The sequence below is a fragment of the Chiroxiphia lanceolata genome, chromosome Z, assembly GCF_009829145.1.
Source record: "Chiroxiphia lanceolata isolate bChiLan1 chromosome Z, bChiLan1.pri, whole genome shotgun sequence".
NCBI lineage: Eukaryota > Metazoa > Chordata > Aves > Passeriformes > Pipridae > Chiroxiphia > Chiroxiphia lanceolata.
In genome coordinates, this window is record NC_045671.1 from 58575488 (window position 1) to 58593309 (window position 17822).

A 17822-nucleotide genomic window follows, 5' to 3' on the forward strand; every position below is an offset into this window, starting at 1 on the left:
AAAATGACACAATTGAGTTCATTAACCCCAGATGCAGTGAATTCGTTGTCCTTTCTACATTCTTTTGTTTGGACTTTGGAGTGGGTACCTGCTGCTTAGTCTAATTAGTTTCAAAGGGAATGTCGAGTCATTTCTCAAGAGTTTACTCTGACCCAAAACATCTGACAAGAAAATATCAGAGAGATAAAATAAGAAGTTATTGTAGAGTTGAATAGCCGTTTGTTACAGTACCTTGTGGAAACAATGCAGATGAGGAAAGCATCCTCAGATGATTTAGAAATTTTTATATGAGATTTGCATGAAGTTGTCATTTTGTGGAGAGCAAGACTTGTTTTCATAGATAACTTACACCTTTTCAACCGTCTGACTTTCCTTTTCCTCAGCAAAATCAGCAAAATGAGTTAGAGCTGTGGGAGATATCCTGTGAAGCTAAAAGCAAGTGAAAATGCTATTGTATCCCCCAGCATCTCAGTCCTCCAATTACTAATGGTCATTCTGAAGTCCACCACTGGTTTTTTATGGGTTTTTTTCAATATGCATCACATGGAAATGTGTTCTCCTGTCCTCTCTTTCAGGAATTTTAACAACTTATTTATCTTCACAAGGATGGTGACTGCTGAGTTTGCCTTAAAGCCTTTGGGGGTGGAGGGGGAGGTTGTCAAAAGCCTTTTGGAAATGAAAGTAGGCTCTATCAACAGGGCCTCCTTTATCTGTACTTGTTGATTGTTTAAGAGGTTGCAGGAAGTTTTTGAACAGAGTCTCTTTTTTTGAAATATCTAATAGAGTAACCATCTAAGCAGAGTCTCTGTTTCAGTCATAGCAGCCCTATTAAGATGTGTTTATAAGTGTGCCCAATAATTCTCTTCCTTACTGTAATTGTTACTAACTTCCCTGGTACAGGCATACCAGTTTATAAATCCCCCGTTCTCTCATGGTACTCTGTTGTTGTTGTTATTATTATAATCATCATCAACATCATTATCATTGTTATCATCATTATTTAAATTTTTTAGTTCTCTGGTTCTAAAGCAGCCATAAACAATACGGTGTACAGAGTTCTTATTTCAGAAAATCCATCAGTTCAGTTCTCTTCGGCCCTTTGATCACTGTGTGATCCTGCTGACTTGTTACTGTAACAAACAAATACACTTCTATGTATTTTATGATCTGCTGCTCCTGGCTTGGGTAGACATATTCTTTACTGGGTGGCTGAGCCCAGAGAGTGGAGATGAATGGAGTAAAATGGAGTTGGTGGCTGATCACCAGGGGTCAGTATCAGGGAGAGCTCTGTTTACTATTTTTATCCATAATCTAAATGTGGGGATCAAGTGCAGCCTCTGTCAGTTTTTACATGACACCAAGTTGGATGTGAGTGTTGATCTGCTGGAGGGTAGGAAGGCTCTGCAGAGGGATCTGGACAGGTTGGATTGATGGGTCAAGGCTGATTGTATGAGGTTTAACAAGGCCAAGTGCTGAGTCCTACATTTGAGTCACAAAAAACCCATGCAGAGCTACAGGCTGGGGGCAGAGTGGCTGGAAATTTGCCAGGTGGGAAAGGACCTGGAGGTGCTGGTTGACAGCCAGCTGAACATAAGCCAGCATGTGGCCAGGTGGCCAAGAAGGCCAGAGGTTTCCTGGACGGTATCAAAAATAGTGTGTCCAGCAGGACCAGGGCAGTGATTGTTCCTCTGTGCTTGACACTGGTGAGGCCACACCTTAAATCCTGTGTCCAGTTCTGTGCCCCTCACTACAAGAAAGACACTGAGGTGCTGGAGCGTGTCCAGAGAAGGACAACAGAGCTGGTGAAGGGTCTGGAGCACAGATCGTATGAGGGGAGACTGAGGGAGCCTGGAGAAAAGGAGGCTTGGGGGGAACTTTATCACTCTCTACAGCTACTAGAAGGAAGGCTTGTAGCCAGGTGGAGGCCGGCCTCTTTTCCTAGGTAACAAGTGACAGGATGAGAGGATTTGGCCTTTTGTTGTGCCAGGGTAGGTTTAGATTAGGTAAGAGGAAAAATTCCCTCAAGGAACAGGTTCTCAAGCATTGAAACAGGCTGTCCAGGGAAGTGGTTGAGTCACCATTGCTAGAGGTATTTAAAAGGCATTTAGATGTGGGACTTAGGGACTTGATCTAGTGGTGGCCTTTGCAGTGCTGGGTTAAGGGTTGGACTCAATGATCTTAAAGGCCTTTTCCCACCTAAATGATTCTACAATTCTAAGAAAGGGTTATTGGATACTAGGAAGATGGAAACATACACTAAACCCTGATGTTTAAAGAGGTTAGGACTTGCAAATTTGGAAAATCTGGAATGGACATTTCCAGTACCAGCTTATCCACGTTAAAGTAGATGATGTATTTATGATCATATTTGATTACGTGATCAGATCATGTTGCAGGGTTTTGTTTCTTTTTCCCATGTAACCTTCCTCCCAGTGCATAAGGATCACAAGGATCAGCATAGAAGGAGGGCAGCACCTGACTGTGAGAGAAAACAAAAACCTATCAATTATTTTCCAGGTGTTGTAGTTTGCAATTGCATTTCTTTTGTTGTTGTTGTTGTTGTTGTCTTAGAGGTCCCTTTCCTTAATGTTTCTCAAACAGTAATTTATAGACAACTGGTGTCTCATAAAGCTCTGATAGTGGACAACAGAAACTTCCTGAACACGGAAAATGCATGAGCTTCTGGTGACGTGAATTGCGCTGTGTGTGGTTCTCGTGGCTGTTTTGTATTTACAGTGTTTTAAGAGGAAATTCTGGCATTTTCCAGTGGCCATGTCAGCCTGAGGGGTTGTGTAAGACGACTCAGATGCTGCTTGTCTCAGGTGAGCATGCTGGTGCTCTGTGACACTGCCTGTTGGAGCTTTCCCTGGAAGAGGGACTGGCAGAGGGCATGGTGAGTGAGGCACCTTGCTTCCCCTGAATGTTGGGTGGTTTTTTTCACTACAGCATATTTGCATTTAGTTCCTTTAAGCTTTCAGAAAGCAGTACTGCAACCTACTGTTGTGTCATTATTATCAATGTGATTGCTTTTTTACCACCTTCTTCTCCTCTACTCTTGAGAAGACTTTTCCAAGCCTTACTGCCTAATTTCTGTACCCTTGTAGAATGTGTGTTTTCTAGATCTACTAATTGATATCTATATTATTGTCTAAGGTATTCCTGCACCTGTTTGTTATCACCAGCATTATTGACATGGTCTTAATTACTTGTTAATTGCCCATTGTCTTAGTGGTCCATTGACTTCTAAAAGACACTTCAATTCAGACATTTTGAAATCAGTATCTGTTTTTGTGTCTGTATTTGCCATTAATGGATCTACTTACTCTTTGTATTAGTTTTTCCTGTTACTTATTTTTAAAAGCCTTTCTTGTTCCTACTAACTTTTTGTAATATCATTAACTTGTCCTGCCCTTCTGCTTCTTTTCCTTTTGCCCTGTTGATTTCTTCATTTCTCATCCAGCTTTGTCTTAACCTCCAATCCTTTGAGCAGTGTCTCAGGAAATTATATTGACGGCTTCCTTTCATTCTTATTTTTCAAAGGAACAGTAGTTGCACTTTGTTTCTAGTCTTTCAAGGGCTAGTCTCCTGTTTTGTTGAAGAGGGATTCACTGTTTGCTCCCACTAATTTATGTTACCAGTTTTCTGAAAAAAATTCAATATTTTATTTTTTACATCAAATGGGTTATATTTGTACACTTAGCCTCAAGTCAATCCACTCTGCACTTAGTGGTTAAATATTAGTTGGAATTATAAACGTGTTTTTAATGAGCTTTCTAACTGAAGTGCTCTCTGCCTTAAGACCTGTGTGGTATTTTTGATCAAAATGAGTAAACTGCTTTGCCGTAAGGTTAGGTAGCGCTTAAGTAAAAATGTTAATAAGTTATAGACACAGTCGTGAATTTCTGCATACACATTTTCAGTGATGATCCAGTAGCTGTTTTAACTGATTTGACTTCTCTTTCATCTAGTTAATTTATCCTCTATGTTGCTTGAGAATGCTATGATAGATAGATTTGTCACTCATGAGTTGTCAGGTAAGTTTTAAGGTCACTGGAAGTATAACAAATTGATCTGAAAGTTGGTTTAGGAATTTTTGTACTATTCTTCGGTCTTGAGGTTCAGAGGTGCAATTCCCCTCTGTCTTTTTTTTTTTTTTTCTTTTTTCCTTTTGTGACTTTACATTAACTTTCAGATAGTTTAGGTATTTCTAGATCTTCATTGGAAGTATTTTGGCTTATAATACCTACAGTCAATATTTATTCCCTTTCAAGCTCCACTGTATGGATTGCACTCTTTCTGTTGACTTCCCCTTGATATCAGCGTGGGAGTGTTAGCTAGCTGGTGCTTCATATGGAACATCACTTCTGTGTTGTTTTATGTGTGTTTGCATGCTTCTTGTGTCTTTATACAGAATTTTTGGCATGTTTGATAACCTCCTCCTATTCTTACAAATGTGAATATTTTTGGTAGCAATGAAAGGTGGGAAGTCTCTACTATGGCAACTTAGGCAATAACTTATTTAGAAATAACTCTAGTTGATAACCTATAACAACACCCTTACTGAAGAAGGGAATGAATTTCTTCATAGTTCTTCCCAATGGGTAATATAAAACATGATTTTATATGCTATTACTTTAAAAAAAAAAAAAAAGGAAAGCTTACTCTTAGAAGTCTGGTTCCTTTGTCTACTTGGTTTTTAGTTAATGTGTTCTTTTGATAACCTTTATATCATTTCATGGGATTGTGTAAAGCAGTTCAGGAAAAGCAGGTTAATAGAAGAATATAGACTCTAAAATGTTCTAAAAGATGTGGATTCTGGTCCCAGTGGAGACTGACACTCTAGCCTACTTACTGTAGCTGGAATGTATTGATTTTCTTCTCCCCCTTTTTAGCTGCACCACTGAATTAGGTATTGTGAAGCATCTTTCCCTGTGAAGAGAGGAAAAACTGTCATGAACTTCTTCACCCTAACAGTACTGCATTTCAAACTAAACCTGATTGAATGGAAAAGTCTGTAAGGACCCTGTAACTCAGCTCCCCACTCTCATTTCTCTCTTTCCAACAGCTGTTCCAGCAACCTTAAGAAAGTATGATAGATGACTGTAAGACATTGATTTTAAAATCTTTTTTCACTGAAAACAACAACAATAAAACGATGTGAAACGATGCATTCCTGTGGCATGATCTCTGAAGGTTAGGGAAGTGGTCTTGTTCAGGTTTTCAGCAAGATGCTCAGTTACTGTTATAATTGGCTGATGAGTAGGTTTGGGCCTAACTAGAATGCCAGTGTTCGATTTCACAGTGTCCTCTGTGAAGATATGTCACCATTTACCCTGGCTTTAGTGACAATTTTCTAAAAAGGAAACTCATGGGAAATCATTATGCTGTTTATATGTCTCCCTTGTTGGAGAGCATTATCCTGTGATATTTTAGCACTGTTTTCCACTGCATGATGGCATCTAGCTAAGGTTAAGGCAGAACAAGTCCCTTTGCAATTTTGTGACTATATTTTACTTACTGAAGGAGAAAAGATAACTGACAATTAAGTATTTCAGATGTCACTGAAAGAACGTGCAACTAATCAATTACATCCTTAGGGAACATGATTTTATGAAACTGATAAGGTAGAAAAATTGAGAATTTTGTTATTTGTGTTACATAATAATAATTGCACCCTTTCAGTGAAAAAGACATTTCTGCTGATATAAATATCAGGCTCTCCCTTGTGTTGTGTTGTGGGTTTTTTTCCTGAAGCACAGAGTAGTTCATTAAAGTGTGACAGTAACAGATAAACACTTTACAATTTTCTAAGAAAATATGGCACTTATACTCTTAGTTCAGCTGAAATCAATGAGTTGAAAAATGTATTTCTGGAGTCACTTCCCAAATCATTTGCTAGAGGTTATGTTAGATGTTTTACTTGTGGGGGTTTTTCGTTTATTTTAGGAAGGAAATACACAAGCTTGGGTTTTTTCCCTTAAATTAGTCTACTTAGCACTCTGGGGCCCATATTTGAAACTCATTGCTATGCTCTTGGTAGAATTTGAATGTAATAAAAATTCACATTAAAATCAAACAAAGTGTGAGTTTTTATTTCTTTGAAAATATTTTTCTCATAACTTTCTAATGGCAGAGCAAACAAGGTAGTAGTCAAGCCAGCGTCATATATTCACTTGAACAAGTGCTACAGTTGAGCATATTACATCACAAATCATAGATAGTGGTTGAGAGACTCTACCTGTTGGTTCCTTTCCTCCTCAGCTGTCATTTAAAGATCATCATGTTTGCAAAATATGTATTTCTTACAAGTTTTTAGACAGAAATAAAAAATCTGTTGCGTTATGGATTGTTCCAGGTAAATTAAGCCACATATGGTAACACTGATTTCTGATTTAAGAGTATTCTTTGGAACAACTTAAATAGGAAGTTGAGAATGCTTACATTTTTTTCTAAAAGTCCACTTCAGGCCACCACCAGAGGTAGGAAATGTATCTAGACAGATGCACCTAATCCAGTTGGCTGGGGTTTTTTGTTGTTGTTCCCAGGGGTTTTTTTTTTTTCTTTTCCTTTGGTTTCCACCATGTATTTTAAATGGCAAGATTATGTTCTGGCCCTTAGTTGTATCGAAGCCAATGAAGTCAAGCCAGAAGATAATTTGCCCCCTTTTTAGGATATATAACTTGTATCTTCCCTTTTTTTTTTTTGTTTTTAACGTTTATAGTGCATGTCACATTACATTACCTCAATTGAAAAATTCTCCTCTGTTCAATGCAGTCATTCCTGCCTTCATAAAATTCTGGAAATGACAAAATTCCCAATTAAGAGAGGTGGCATCCTAATACAGTGGAGTGCAAAATTGCCTTTGCTTTTCTGCAAATTCTACATCTTCAAGTTTAGTGATCACCAAAGCAGCGTTATTGACAGGTAACAAACTGTATGGCTTAACACACTGAAACAGATGCTATTTGCTTACATCTTTTTGTGAAGTATATTTGAGCAAGGTCAGGATTAGCAGGGCCTGGATTGACTTGATACATGTGAAAAAAAAAGAATAAATAGAATGAGGTATTAATCTGAAGTGAGTGGAAGTAGAAGCAAATAGGTTTGTAAGAGCAGTCAAGAGTTTTCCTTTTCCACAATGATGTATCCTTCTCTTCTTTCCTGTTCTGTTCAGCAGCCTCAGCAGGCAGCTCAACTTTTGGAAAAAACAGTCAGGAGGTGTAAGTATGAGGTTGCATATAAGCACCGGGTGCCCTTAAACATCTTTATACAACTTTTTGTGGTTCTTCATTGCATATAATTAGTAAGATGGTTTTATTTGAGCCAATGATATGCATTGTTATGCAATTCATGCACCATCTGAATATGCATCCACCTTCACCCCTCCTTTATGCATAACCTGAATGCAGAACAGGATAAATTTTGCAGCAGCAAGGTGCTGATTTTGCAGAATGCAAATGAAGTGGCATTTTTTAATGCATCTTCATATAGAGGTGAACTGAAAGGCTTAACACTTGCCAGCATCTCAGACCTCCTTGATCACTACATCCATTAAAATATAGAACAGAAAAGTTTAAAAGCTGCATTTTCCCCTGTTCTTTTGTTCAAATTTGTTGGTGATGGCCTCAGCTGTTGATGAAGTGTAGACATTTGCAAGTTGAACATTTGCAAATGTAACATAAAAAAAGAACCAGTTCTCAAATATCTTGGTTTTCAAATGCATTACTTTCTTTAAGTCCATTCACATCTTAAGTAATTTTAACACTAAGTGGGTTTTCCTTACACCAATAACCTTGTTACAAAACCTGCTATAAGGTCTAGATGACTTCTAGATGTCCCTTCCAACCTTTTTTTTCTGTGATCCTGTTATCCTCTACATATCATTGTGTCTCCCTTGTGATACTGTAATATAAAAAAAATACACATGCAGGGATAAGTTACCTCCTGAATGTAAGCAGGAGGAATGTTTCTTCCCATCACCAGACTTATTTTTTCTCTACATGTATTTCTTCTAACATAGGGTGTGAAAGTGAACAGGATGAACATGAATAGCTTTACTTCTAAGAGTCGATCTATTTAAAAATCCAGTGAAGTTTCTTCCATACATATAGTCACTTCGGGTTAGGACTTAATGAAGGAAAGCTCTTTAGGGAAGAGCTTGTGGCTTTCATTTGCATGTGAAGTACATGTGTTTTCAGAATGTATGGCAATATGAACCGTAAAGAAATAGGGGCTTAATCTTTCAGGTGAGACATTGGTTGAATTTATGAACTGTTTTTGTTTGCCTTGTGAAAATTGTAAATAATCTCATCAGTGAAAAAACAGAGGATGGCATCTGGCCATTATGTGGCCAATACATCATTGGTGTGGAAGGATGTGGCAAGTCTAGTGATCAACTCCTTGATCAGAGCTTTGTCATTAGGAGCCACAGTGCAGATACAAGGAGCACACTGTAAGCTGACCTGTCAGGTGAAGCAAAGAGTTCCCCTTGTTGTCATTTACCAAGGCGCGCGCTAATAAAACTGCACAAAGTGGAGACTTCCTTTTTCCACTCACATGCCAGAGGCGAGTCTTTTGTGAGGTGAGCATGAAAGCATTGAGCCGAGGCTGCTTTATTTTATACTTTAAATAAACAGAATTTTATTCACAAATGAGCATGCCAGTAACTTTGTTCCAGAATCAGACATCTCTGCTTGAGAGGCATCTGACTTGGCACCAATGATGGCAGGTGAAAGAGAATCTAGTAGCGTAAGCTGAATGTATTTTAATGTGATTCATCAAGAACTGTGGTTTTCCTGTTGAAATGAAGCATTCCAAAATAGGTGTAAAAAAATGGACAATTGAAAAATGTTGCAAGAGTGAAATGTTTTGGTAGCTTGAATGGAAGTATGTGATATTTAAAATATTTTTAAAATGCAGGATTCTATTTTGCCTTCTTTTTTTTTTTTTACAGACAGTCATTTTAGAAAATGAAGAGCTCCCTAAAATATTTCTTGATTTTCTGAACGTTCGCCATGTACCTACTTTGCCAAAAGCAGAAAGCTGTGGGTAAGCTCTTATTTACTGAAAAATACATGGAGGCCAAAAGGCCCATATCCACTCAGTGCTGATGCAATTCCATTGACTTAAAATGGTCTTGCTGCCAACTCTTAACACTGTAAAATAAATGGGCATTAGGTTCATGTTAAGTATGTTTATATATCCCCAAAAGGTCGTAAAATAAATCCAGACAGTTCAAAGACAGAAGTGAAGTTTAATGTAATATTCTTGGAAAACAAAGAAGTTTAGATGAGAAAAATATGATTTTCTTATAGATCTTGAAGTATCTACTGAAATGTAAGATTTTCATAAACACTCACTAAAATTGCATAGAAAGCCTGGGCATGTGTTTTAGAGTCATAGTATCTGCACAAAAAAAGAAGTTCATTCTGCAATCATTTTATGATCTCTCTCTGAGTGTTTGAAAATGAAGTCTTTCACCTTTCTGATGACATCTACCCCAATGACCCAACTGCCCTTCCCCTGGGAAGGGTTCTTAATCAGGGTGGCAGGAGGGAATCTTACTATGATTAGTGCAATGACTGTAGCAATACCCAAAACAGTGTAACTTGAAGCTCTGTTACCTCTGCAGCTGTGAGCTTTGTAGGGAGAATTTTTTTTGCTATATAAGCTGGCGTGGTTGATAGTCCAGAAGTGTTACCAGAATCCCCAGAAAGCTACATGGCCCTCTTCCACTTTGCAGGAGGCTCTTTGGGTCTGCAGTGGCATAAAGGCCAATTGACTTGAAGATAATTTTGAGGCCCTCTTACACTTGGAGGTATCTGTGACCCAAGGCATTGTCTGGAGGGATTCAGAAGCTAACAGAGTTGTAGTTGTCACTTGTAGTTAATGATATCAGCCAGTATCCTCTGTGGGACTGTACCCCAACACTTCATAGACAGATAGATGGAAATGATTGTGAACCTGTTACTATCTTTTTCAAGTAGTGGTGGTTGTAAAATGATACAATCTCCCATATTCATCTTGTTAAACTGCATCGTAAAGCCAATGGCCAGAAAAAGATCACTCCCTTTGGTGATTCTTAAAGAATTTGGGTTTTTTAATTATAAAATTAATTTTGTTGGAACTAAAGTTTTCTCTCACTTTACTTGCAGCTCTTTTGATGAAACAGAATCTGAAGAATCAAGGTGAGCTTGATTCCTCCTCTTTCTAGGACAACTACTTGAAATTATTGGAGTTTACTGTATTTGGTCCTTGCAGCTGATGAATTAGCAGTAGTTTAGCATTAAAATTAGATGTGATTTTTAAATGTAATGGCTAGTTTCATCAGCTCTGCTAGATCTGTCCATTTGTAGTGTGAATTGAGCATCCTTATGCTAGTTTTGAGAAATTCCTTATAAAACTAGTAGAATATTGCTAGCTCTGAAATATATCTGGGAATATATTTTTCATAGCAAGAAGATTTAGCAGAAGAAATTAAAGGTTTGGGTTGTCCCTGATGTGTTTGATAGAGCTTTGTATGTATCTGGTTGCACTGCTAGGCATGTGTAGGCAGAGACGAGGGGGCTGGGAGAGGGTGGCTGTACCATGACCAGGGTGGGAGTCAGGCCTGTGAGGGGCTTACAAGGACTTTGTGAGTGAGGGGTACAGCTACTGCTTTAGAGGCTGCAAGAACATGGTGACATTTTGAGTCTATTTGGTGTCCTGAAGAACCCGTAGACATGGAGCCTGGTTGTAGATGATCTTGTAGCCTGCATTACACGAAGTGCCAGGGAGCAGAGCAGGATCAGGAGGTTTCAAAGCCAGCTGCAAGCCACCCCTCCAGGATCCAGCCCCTTTACCTCCAACTTTACGTTGAGGGTTTCACTGTCTGGCTGAGGAGCAGCAAGCTTTGCTTCCAGGAGATGGAGCCTGCCCTGTTGGGCAGTGCTGGTGTATGGAAATGTATCGTGTGGCTCCTGTGCAGCTTGACCACCTCACTTTATCAAAGCTAGTTTGTAGAATATTCTGTGTGGTGTCCCTTGATACTGACATCCCTGTTCTTGACCTTTCCAGCAAACTGTCCCACCAGCCTGTGCTGCTGTTCCTAAGGGATCCATATGTCTTGCCTAAAGCCAACGGTAATCAAACCTGTCATCTGTTAACAGCACTTTACTGATCTGACCCTGCACCACATAAACCACATTATTATTAATACAAGCCTAGTCAAATGACACTGGTCCAACATCTAATAACCTGCCAATAAAACAATAGTTCTTGTGTAAGAAACCATTAAAACACTAAGTGGGATGGGTGATTTATAAAAGGCTGGAATTTTCTTCCGCAGTTGTTCTCTCAGACAAACCTACTGAGAATTCAAATCAAAAGATGAAGAACATTGCTTTTCCTTTCTTGTTGTTGACCCTTTGGGCTGTTTTGCCTGAAGGATTTGAACTTAGAGGCCTAGTCCTTTGTAAGTGCTTTTTCCCTAAACACCAGTCGATCTTCTGCAACCGTGTTTGTATTTCCATTTGGATTATTACTATTTCTTATCATTTTATAACCTCTAGAGATCTTTCCGGGGGAAAAAATGTATACTTTAAGTATAATTGATGTGTTTCACAGGACATTTACATTAGCCTTCATCTCATAATACATGGTTCAAAAGAGTGTTTGAAATAGCTTGTTATAACCCCTTTTCATAGAAAAAAAAAAAGTTCTTTGAATTATTAATTCAGAAAATTTACCCTCTGTTAAATTAAATGTGTGCAGGGGAAAAAAATGTACCATTTTCAGAGTGTGTTCCTCCTGGGTTTGTCATTTTACTTGCTTGAACTGTTATTTCTACTAAATTTTTTATTAAAATTGTAATAGCTTTCATGAGAGAATTTTCTCCCTGAGCTGTACATTAGGATTCTTTTTTAATGTGGCATTTTGTTTGATTTTACAAAATACTGTGTAGAAATCAATAGTCAGATTCTTACACTCCCTTGAAAATCATTAAATTTTTGAGAGTAAATTTACGAACGAACACTTTTTTGCTTGCAGTTTCTCAAAATGTGTATCAATACCTGAAGGGAGGGCATAAAGAGGACAAAACCAGTCTCTTTTCAGTGCTGCCCAGTGACAGGACTAGAATAGCAGGAATATCAGGAAGCACTTTTTCACCAACACAGTTTGCCCAGAGTTGTGGTGAAGTCTCCATCCCTGGAGATACTCTGAAGCTGTCTGGACAGTCCTTTGTGACCCAGTCCACATTAGAAGACACATTACAGGGTTGTTTTTACTTTAACTTAGCACTAGTCTGCTCGCATGTACTGAATGTCCATTTGAGGCTGGAGTGCAAATCACAAACTCAATGAATCAAAGCACAGTAAGGGGAGAGGGTCCCTTCACAAGGCCACTTCTGACCCAAGTGACAACAGTGATGAAGAAGCACCCACAGAGTTACCTCTCTTTAAAATTTGTTACTCATATGAATGAGACACGTGGCATGTATTAACCTTACTGTTTAATGCTCCTCCTAATTGCATACTTGATTCCTTGAGAACATGGTATAAATTATGAAAATCATTTATTTCTGTACCATTCTGAACAGATAAAATGGATTTCATATACAGTTATCTTGAAAACTTGTGATGGTACTTAATATTTGCAGTGCACATGTAACATTTTGCTGTAAGATTTCTGTTCAGGATTTTGCAGTTCTGTGATGACATTTATCTTCCATAACATGTACTCCAAGGAAGGCTAAGCTTCCTCTTTGTGAAATGATTAGGAACCTAATTTTGTAATTAATTTTGTAACTATTCTTTTAAGTAGTGCTTTTCTTGGATTAAGATAAGAGCTTCTTCTGATGTGTAAGATGTTTAATTATAAAGTTGACCTCCTTAATGACATCTGAAACAATGGACATTTCAGACTTTTGCCAAGGCATTTTCTGGCCTTGAATCAAAATATTTAGAATTTTATATGGCAGGTGAATATTCTTGTGTTTGAAAACCCTGAAACATCAAATTCATTTGCAAGCTATTTTTAACTTAATGAATTCAAACACAAATTAGAAAGTGAGCTGTGGTTTAAAAAAGAAAGAAGAAAACCAAATTTCAAGTCTAGAGGCTCTACTAGTTGACTCAGGTCTAGTTAGAAAGAAACACAGATTTTACACAACTACCATTGCCTTTAATTCTTTTTCTTTGTTTTTAGTTTGCAGCACAGAGAAAATATAGATGAGCTTTCTAAAATTTTCCCTCTCAGATCAGTTCTTACTTTGATAGATTCTGACTCCCTTGTAAAAACAGCCAAGGTTGTTCAACCTATGACCAAAAGTAAGTGTCCATTAACAAACAACTATTTGTTGTATGTTTTCTTTGAAGAAGGTGAACCATTGTTTCAATCAGAAGAAGTCTTTCCTGGATACAGGAATCCCTGTGTTAACATATTTCCATAAAACAGGAAATAGTGTGAGTTTTAAACAAAATAAATACCTCTTTCTGGAACATAATACTCAAAGGATATTTTTACCCTCTCATTGCATGTTACTTGCCTTTATAAAATATAGTCTTGCCATTATTCTGATGACCAAGCTTTAAGCACTGTTGAGTTGAAAAACAACTTTCCAAAAATAAGATTCACAGTTACAAACCTCATTGACTTTCAGATTCCCTTTTTCATGATGTATGTAACAGTCTGGGTGCACATCGCTTTTTGTGTAAGGGTGTGGGGAGAAAAAAAAAAAAGTAATATTCTTAAAAAAAATAAAGGAAAAACCTAATATTCTGCAAATTGAAGATGATACCTCAGAAGCTAAAAAAAATGGAATCTGAGATTTACTGTCACTTGTTTGAAAATTGTTATGATGATTCTTTAAGCCATGCAAATATCACAGATCTGTAAGACTGTGCTTTGACGTATTTATACATTTAACTTGAATTGATATGCCTGATTTTTTTAAGCAGCAAAGGATCACAGTAACTCTAATGTTGCAGAGTTGTATAATTTTTTAAATCAATCTTTATTTTCCTATGTATACTGTACGTTATAAAAGAACCAATAAAAAATGACTTCTGGAACTGCAGCCTTTAGTTTAGAAGGAAAGCATCAGATTGCCTTTACAAGTGTATTTTTAATACCATTCATGACAAGTGCATAGGGTTATTCTTCCAGGGTAATTTGAGACAGCTGAACTTGCACGATTTGAGGAAACATTATTGGATTCAAAATATTAACAAGTCATTTGTAATTATGACTTACTGTGAGAAATTGGGGAGAATTATGCGTGTTTCGTTTTCAGTGGAGATTACAGTTCGTTAAAACATCCTAAAATATCTGTTTGTAACATCTTTAATATTCTAGAATCACCTCATTAATACCAATGAAATAACACATTTAAGCTAATAAGGATTTTTTTAATAAAGTCCAAATCTACTTTTTGCTCCGTATTTTTACCCCTGAAAATTATTTTTGTGAAAGAATTAGTGGCAAAACCTAATTCCCATCCACATTAGGCAATCTAATATGTCTAGTATCTAATAATTCTTATAAAAGTTTGACCTCCCCTTTGTGAATATCCTGTCAGCTGATAGTTGAAGATTTGGTTAGTGTGGAAAATACTGTATCAGAAATAGTCTATTCTTAAAGGCAAACCCATTTCCTAGTGCACTAGCAATTTTAAGGTTGTAAGATGTGATCAGAAATTCTTACTATTAATGCCTGGTCATTTAAGTAATCCCTTCATTAAAAACTCAGGTACTTTTCAAAAATCTTTTCACTTCAATGATGTATATCCTGCCATTCCTCTGCTTGGATCTATTACTGTGTTCTGTCAGGTAATTCTTTCATATCAAATTGAACATGAAAATTAACTGCCAGTTTTCTCTGCATCTGTGATAACAAAATAGTGGGGATTTTTTTCCTTCAAATATTATAGGATGACTTTTTGTAACATGTGACATTTTACATTGGACAACCTGAAAATGTCCTGCCTCAAATAATCATCTCTGTCTTCTCAGTCTAAACATTGCTGTAAACCACAATCAAAAAAACAGCTTTGAAGTATTCCCAGTAGCAATCTTGAAATTTCTTCAAGTATATTGAGATTTTGTTAGAAATTGAATTGCCAGTGTAATCCATCTTCCTTGTGAGAAAAGATTCAGATAAAGAGCTGGAGCCTAGCAGCATTAAGTATTAGAACATCCCTTTAAATCAATAAGCTACAAATCTGGCAGCGCATTCATGCAATGCCCAGTGCTACCCTAAAGTGGCTTTAGTGCTGAAACAGCATTGCTAATAGCACATCCCATCATGGATAAACATTAACCTAAAGTGTAGGAGGCCTTGCCTAGTTAAGTTCCACAAAAACATTTATGTTGTACTGACATGGATAAGAAAGTAAGTTTCTTTCTTTTTTCTTTTTCTTTTTTTTTCAGATGACTTCCCAAACGTAGTTATAGATGGCATTCTACATGGAATATTTTATCCTCATTTACTGCCTAGGTAGAAGTGATGTGTGGGGAGAAGAAGCTGAAGCAAGTCTCTGAGTCACATTTAATAGAATTAACAGGAATAAAATTCTGTGATGTGAAAATTATGCTCAGAAGCAAGAGGCACAACCTCAGATTAATTTCAAGCATTGTATCTTTTTAAATAAAATCACTGTCATTACAGTTGCTGCTTTTAAAAAAATAGATATGGAAACAACAGTATTGAAGTTATTTATACCTTATATATATTGACATGCTCTAACTATTTAACACTAAATGTTCTAAGTCATACACTGAATTGCGCTAACCTTTGAAAACTTTTACTAATTATTTCTATAATTTTTATCAAAGCAAACACTAAACCTTTTTGCACCAGAATTTTTCCAAATGTATTACCCATGGCTGGCACTGAATGGATTAAAAGCACTGAAGAGAGTGTGTGAGGAATTGGAAAACATGCTTTCACATTCTGAAACACATGGCACTCTCTGAGGAAATTTTCTAGATTTCAGTTGAAATTATTTTACTTACCAGGAATTTTCACATGGCATTTATGCATCTCCCTCCAGTTACAACATCTAACCCGTGTGTATGTTTACTCTCAATATCAACTTGCAGACTGTATTCCATATCTTAACACTTTATAAGTCACAGAGCATACAACTCTGTGGTAAAGTAAAGCAAGAATATGATTAAGATTATGATCAAACTAAAACTGATACATATGTTCAGATTTAACTGGAAATTTGTATGTGTGCTACTGGACATTACAAAATAAATTACTAGGACATGAATGTACTGCTTTCGTATCTTTTTTGTGCTCTTCTCTTGAAGCAAAACATTTCTCTGAGCTGCTGTCACCAGAAATGGGTCTCACAGATGTCTCCATGAGAAGCCTGAGAAAATACCTGTGTGTGTACTCATTTAAAGCTCTTAGCACCACACCATCTGAACATGCTAGGCTTACGAAAGTGTTATATCGTGGTGAAAAGAATTCAGTGTAATTGAACAGCCAGTTAGCCACTGGGCTCATCAGTGGAAGAAGTGTTGCACAAAAGCAGCAAGGGCAAACCTAAGAACAAACAGGAGCCTGACATGAGGGTTGCCTCCTCTAACTACTAAATGTGTTTGGAAGCCACCTGGGGAGAGTGAAAGGCTGGCACTTGGACAAAAGGTAGGCCTGTGACTACAGCACTTGTTCAGGTAGCAGAACTCTACGCTGTCTGCAGGATCAACCTCCAGGAAAGCTTTCAGCTACTAGCAGAAAGCTACTTGGGCAAGGGAGTCTGAGGCATTCTTGCTCCTACTTCCTAACCCTGCTTTCCCAGAAAGAAAAACTTGCATGGGTAAAAGGGACATCTTGATTGCCTAGCACTAGGCAAATTTAGGAGCCCTTGCCAAGTTCTCCTCTAGCTCTGTTTAAAGAGGACAGTAATCCTTTCACAGGTGTCTGAAAAGAAGCGTCAGTATTTACCCTCAGGAGAGGCCCCAGAGCTGTGGATGATGAACCAGGAGCATCCCTGTAACTGCAAAGTACATTTCAGGAAGACATGGGATAAATCCCTGCCAAGAGTTTCCCATTTCCTTGCAGATGGAATGTCAGTAGGTACAAGCTCTGTTCTGTAGCTCCTACCCTGCACCACTGAAAGTCTGGATATCTCACATGGACTCCAGGACATGCTTCAGGAAACCAGTCACAACAAAGAGGGTGATGTGCTGTCTGCTGCACAGGGGGATGAGTCCTTCATGAAATTTGGCATTGGCTCTTCTGTGTCAAGTTCTAAAACACTGTCAACTCAAAAGAAAAAATCCCCATCTCTTGTCCTGTAGAGTACTATGTAACTTGTTAAAGAACTTAATTGACATAGGTGTCTCAACGTGTTACCTTACACTGACCTTGTTTAAAAGCTACCAGTTAAGTTGTCAGCTTAAAAGTTACTTACAAAGCATGACAAAAATAATGAACCTAAAGTTGCATCTCTGACCTACAGCAAAACTTAAAAAAAAAAAAAAGACACTTGAGCTTTCTAATAAGTAACATCAGCTAGGTTACAAAATTAACCATGCTATAAAAACAAGGACTCTCCTGTTTTCATCAGTTTCTAACTGATTATCTTATTGAATAACAGACAGAAAAGCTTCTCTTTCTTGATTACAGAATGGTATGTGAATACTGTGGTTCTTTGAAAGACAGCAGGGACTTTATCTGACATGTTAAGATTAGGTAAATTTACCGTCCGTGCTCTAACCTTATAACCGTACTTCCTGGAAAGCAGAACCCCCTGCCTGTTTTGCAGAATCAATGGAGGTGAGAAAAAAGACTGGGGGGGGAGAAAGAAAAAAAAGAGTTTCAAATATTTA

The 17822-nt window shown here is 37.5% G+C and overlaps 1 protein-coding gene across 4 annotated transcripts in view; it reads left to right on the forward strand.

The window, feature by feature from the left end:
- Positions 1 to 16270, forward strand: part of SNX24 (sorting nexin 24) — an 87927-nt gene extending 71657 nt beyond the window's left edge. For 3 of the 4 annotated variants that reach the window (XM_032676279.1, XM_032676280.1, XM_032676281.1), the window contains exons 4-7: positions 8954 to 9048; positions 10155 to 10187; positions 11056 to 11120; positions 15408 to 16270. In XM_032676279.1, coding sequence (XP_032532170.1) covers positions 8954 to 9048; positions 10155 to 10187; positions 11056 to 11120; positions 15408 to 15478 — 264 coding nt within the window. In that variant the 3' untranslated portion in view covers positions 15479 to 16270. Of the gene's footprint in view, positions 1 to 8953; positions 9049 to 10154; positions 10188 to 11055; positions 11121 to 13185; positions 13308 to 15407 lie in introns of all 4 variants that reach the window. The other variant, XR_004354701.1, reaches the window with a different exon arrangement.
- Positions 16271 to 17822: the final 1552 nt, after the last annotated feature.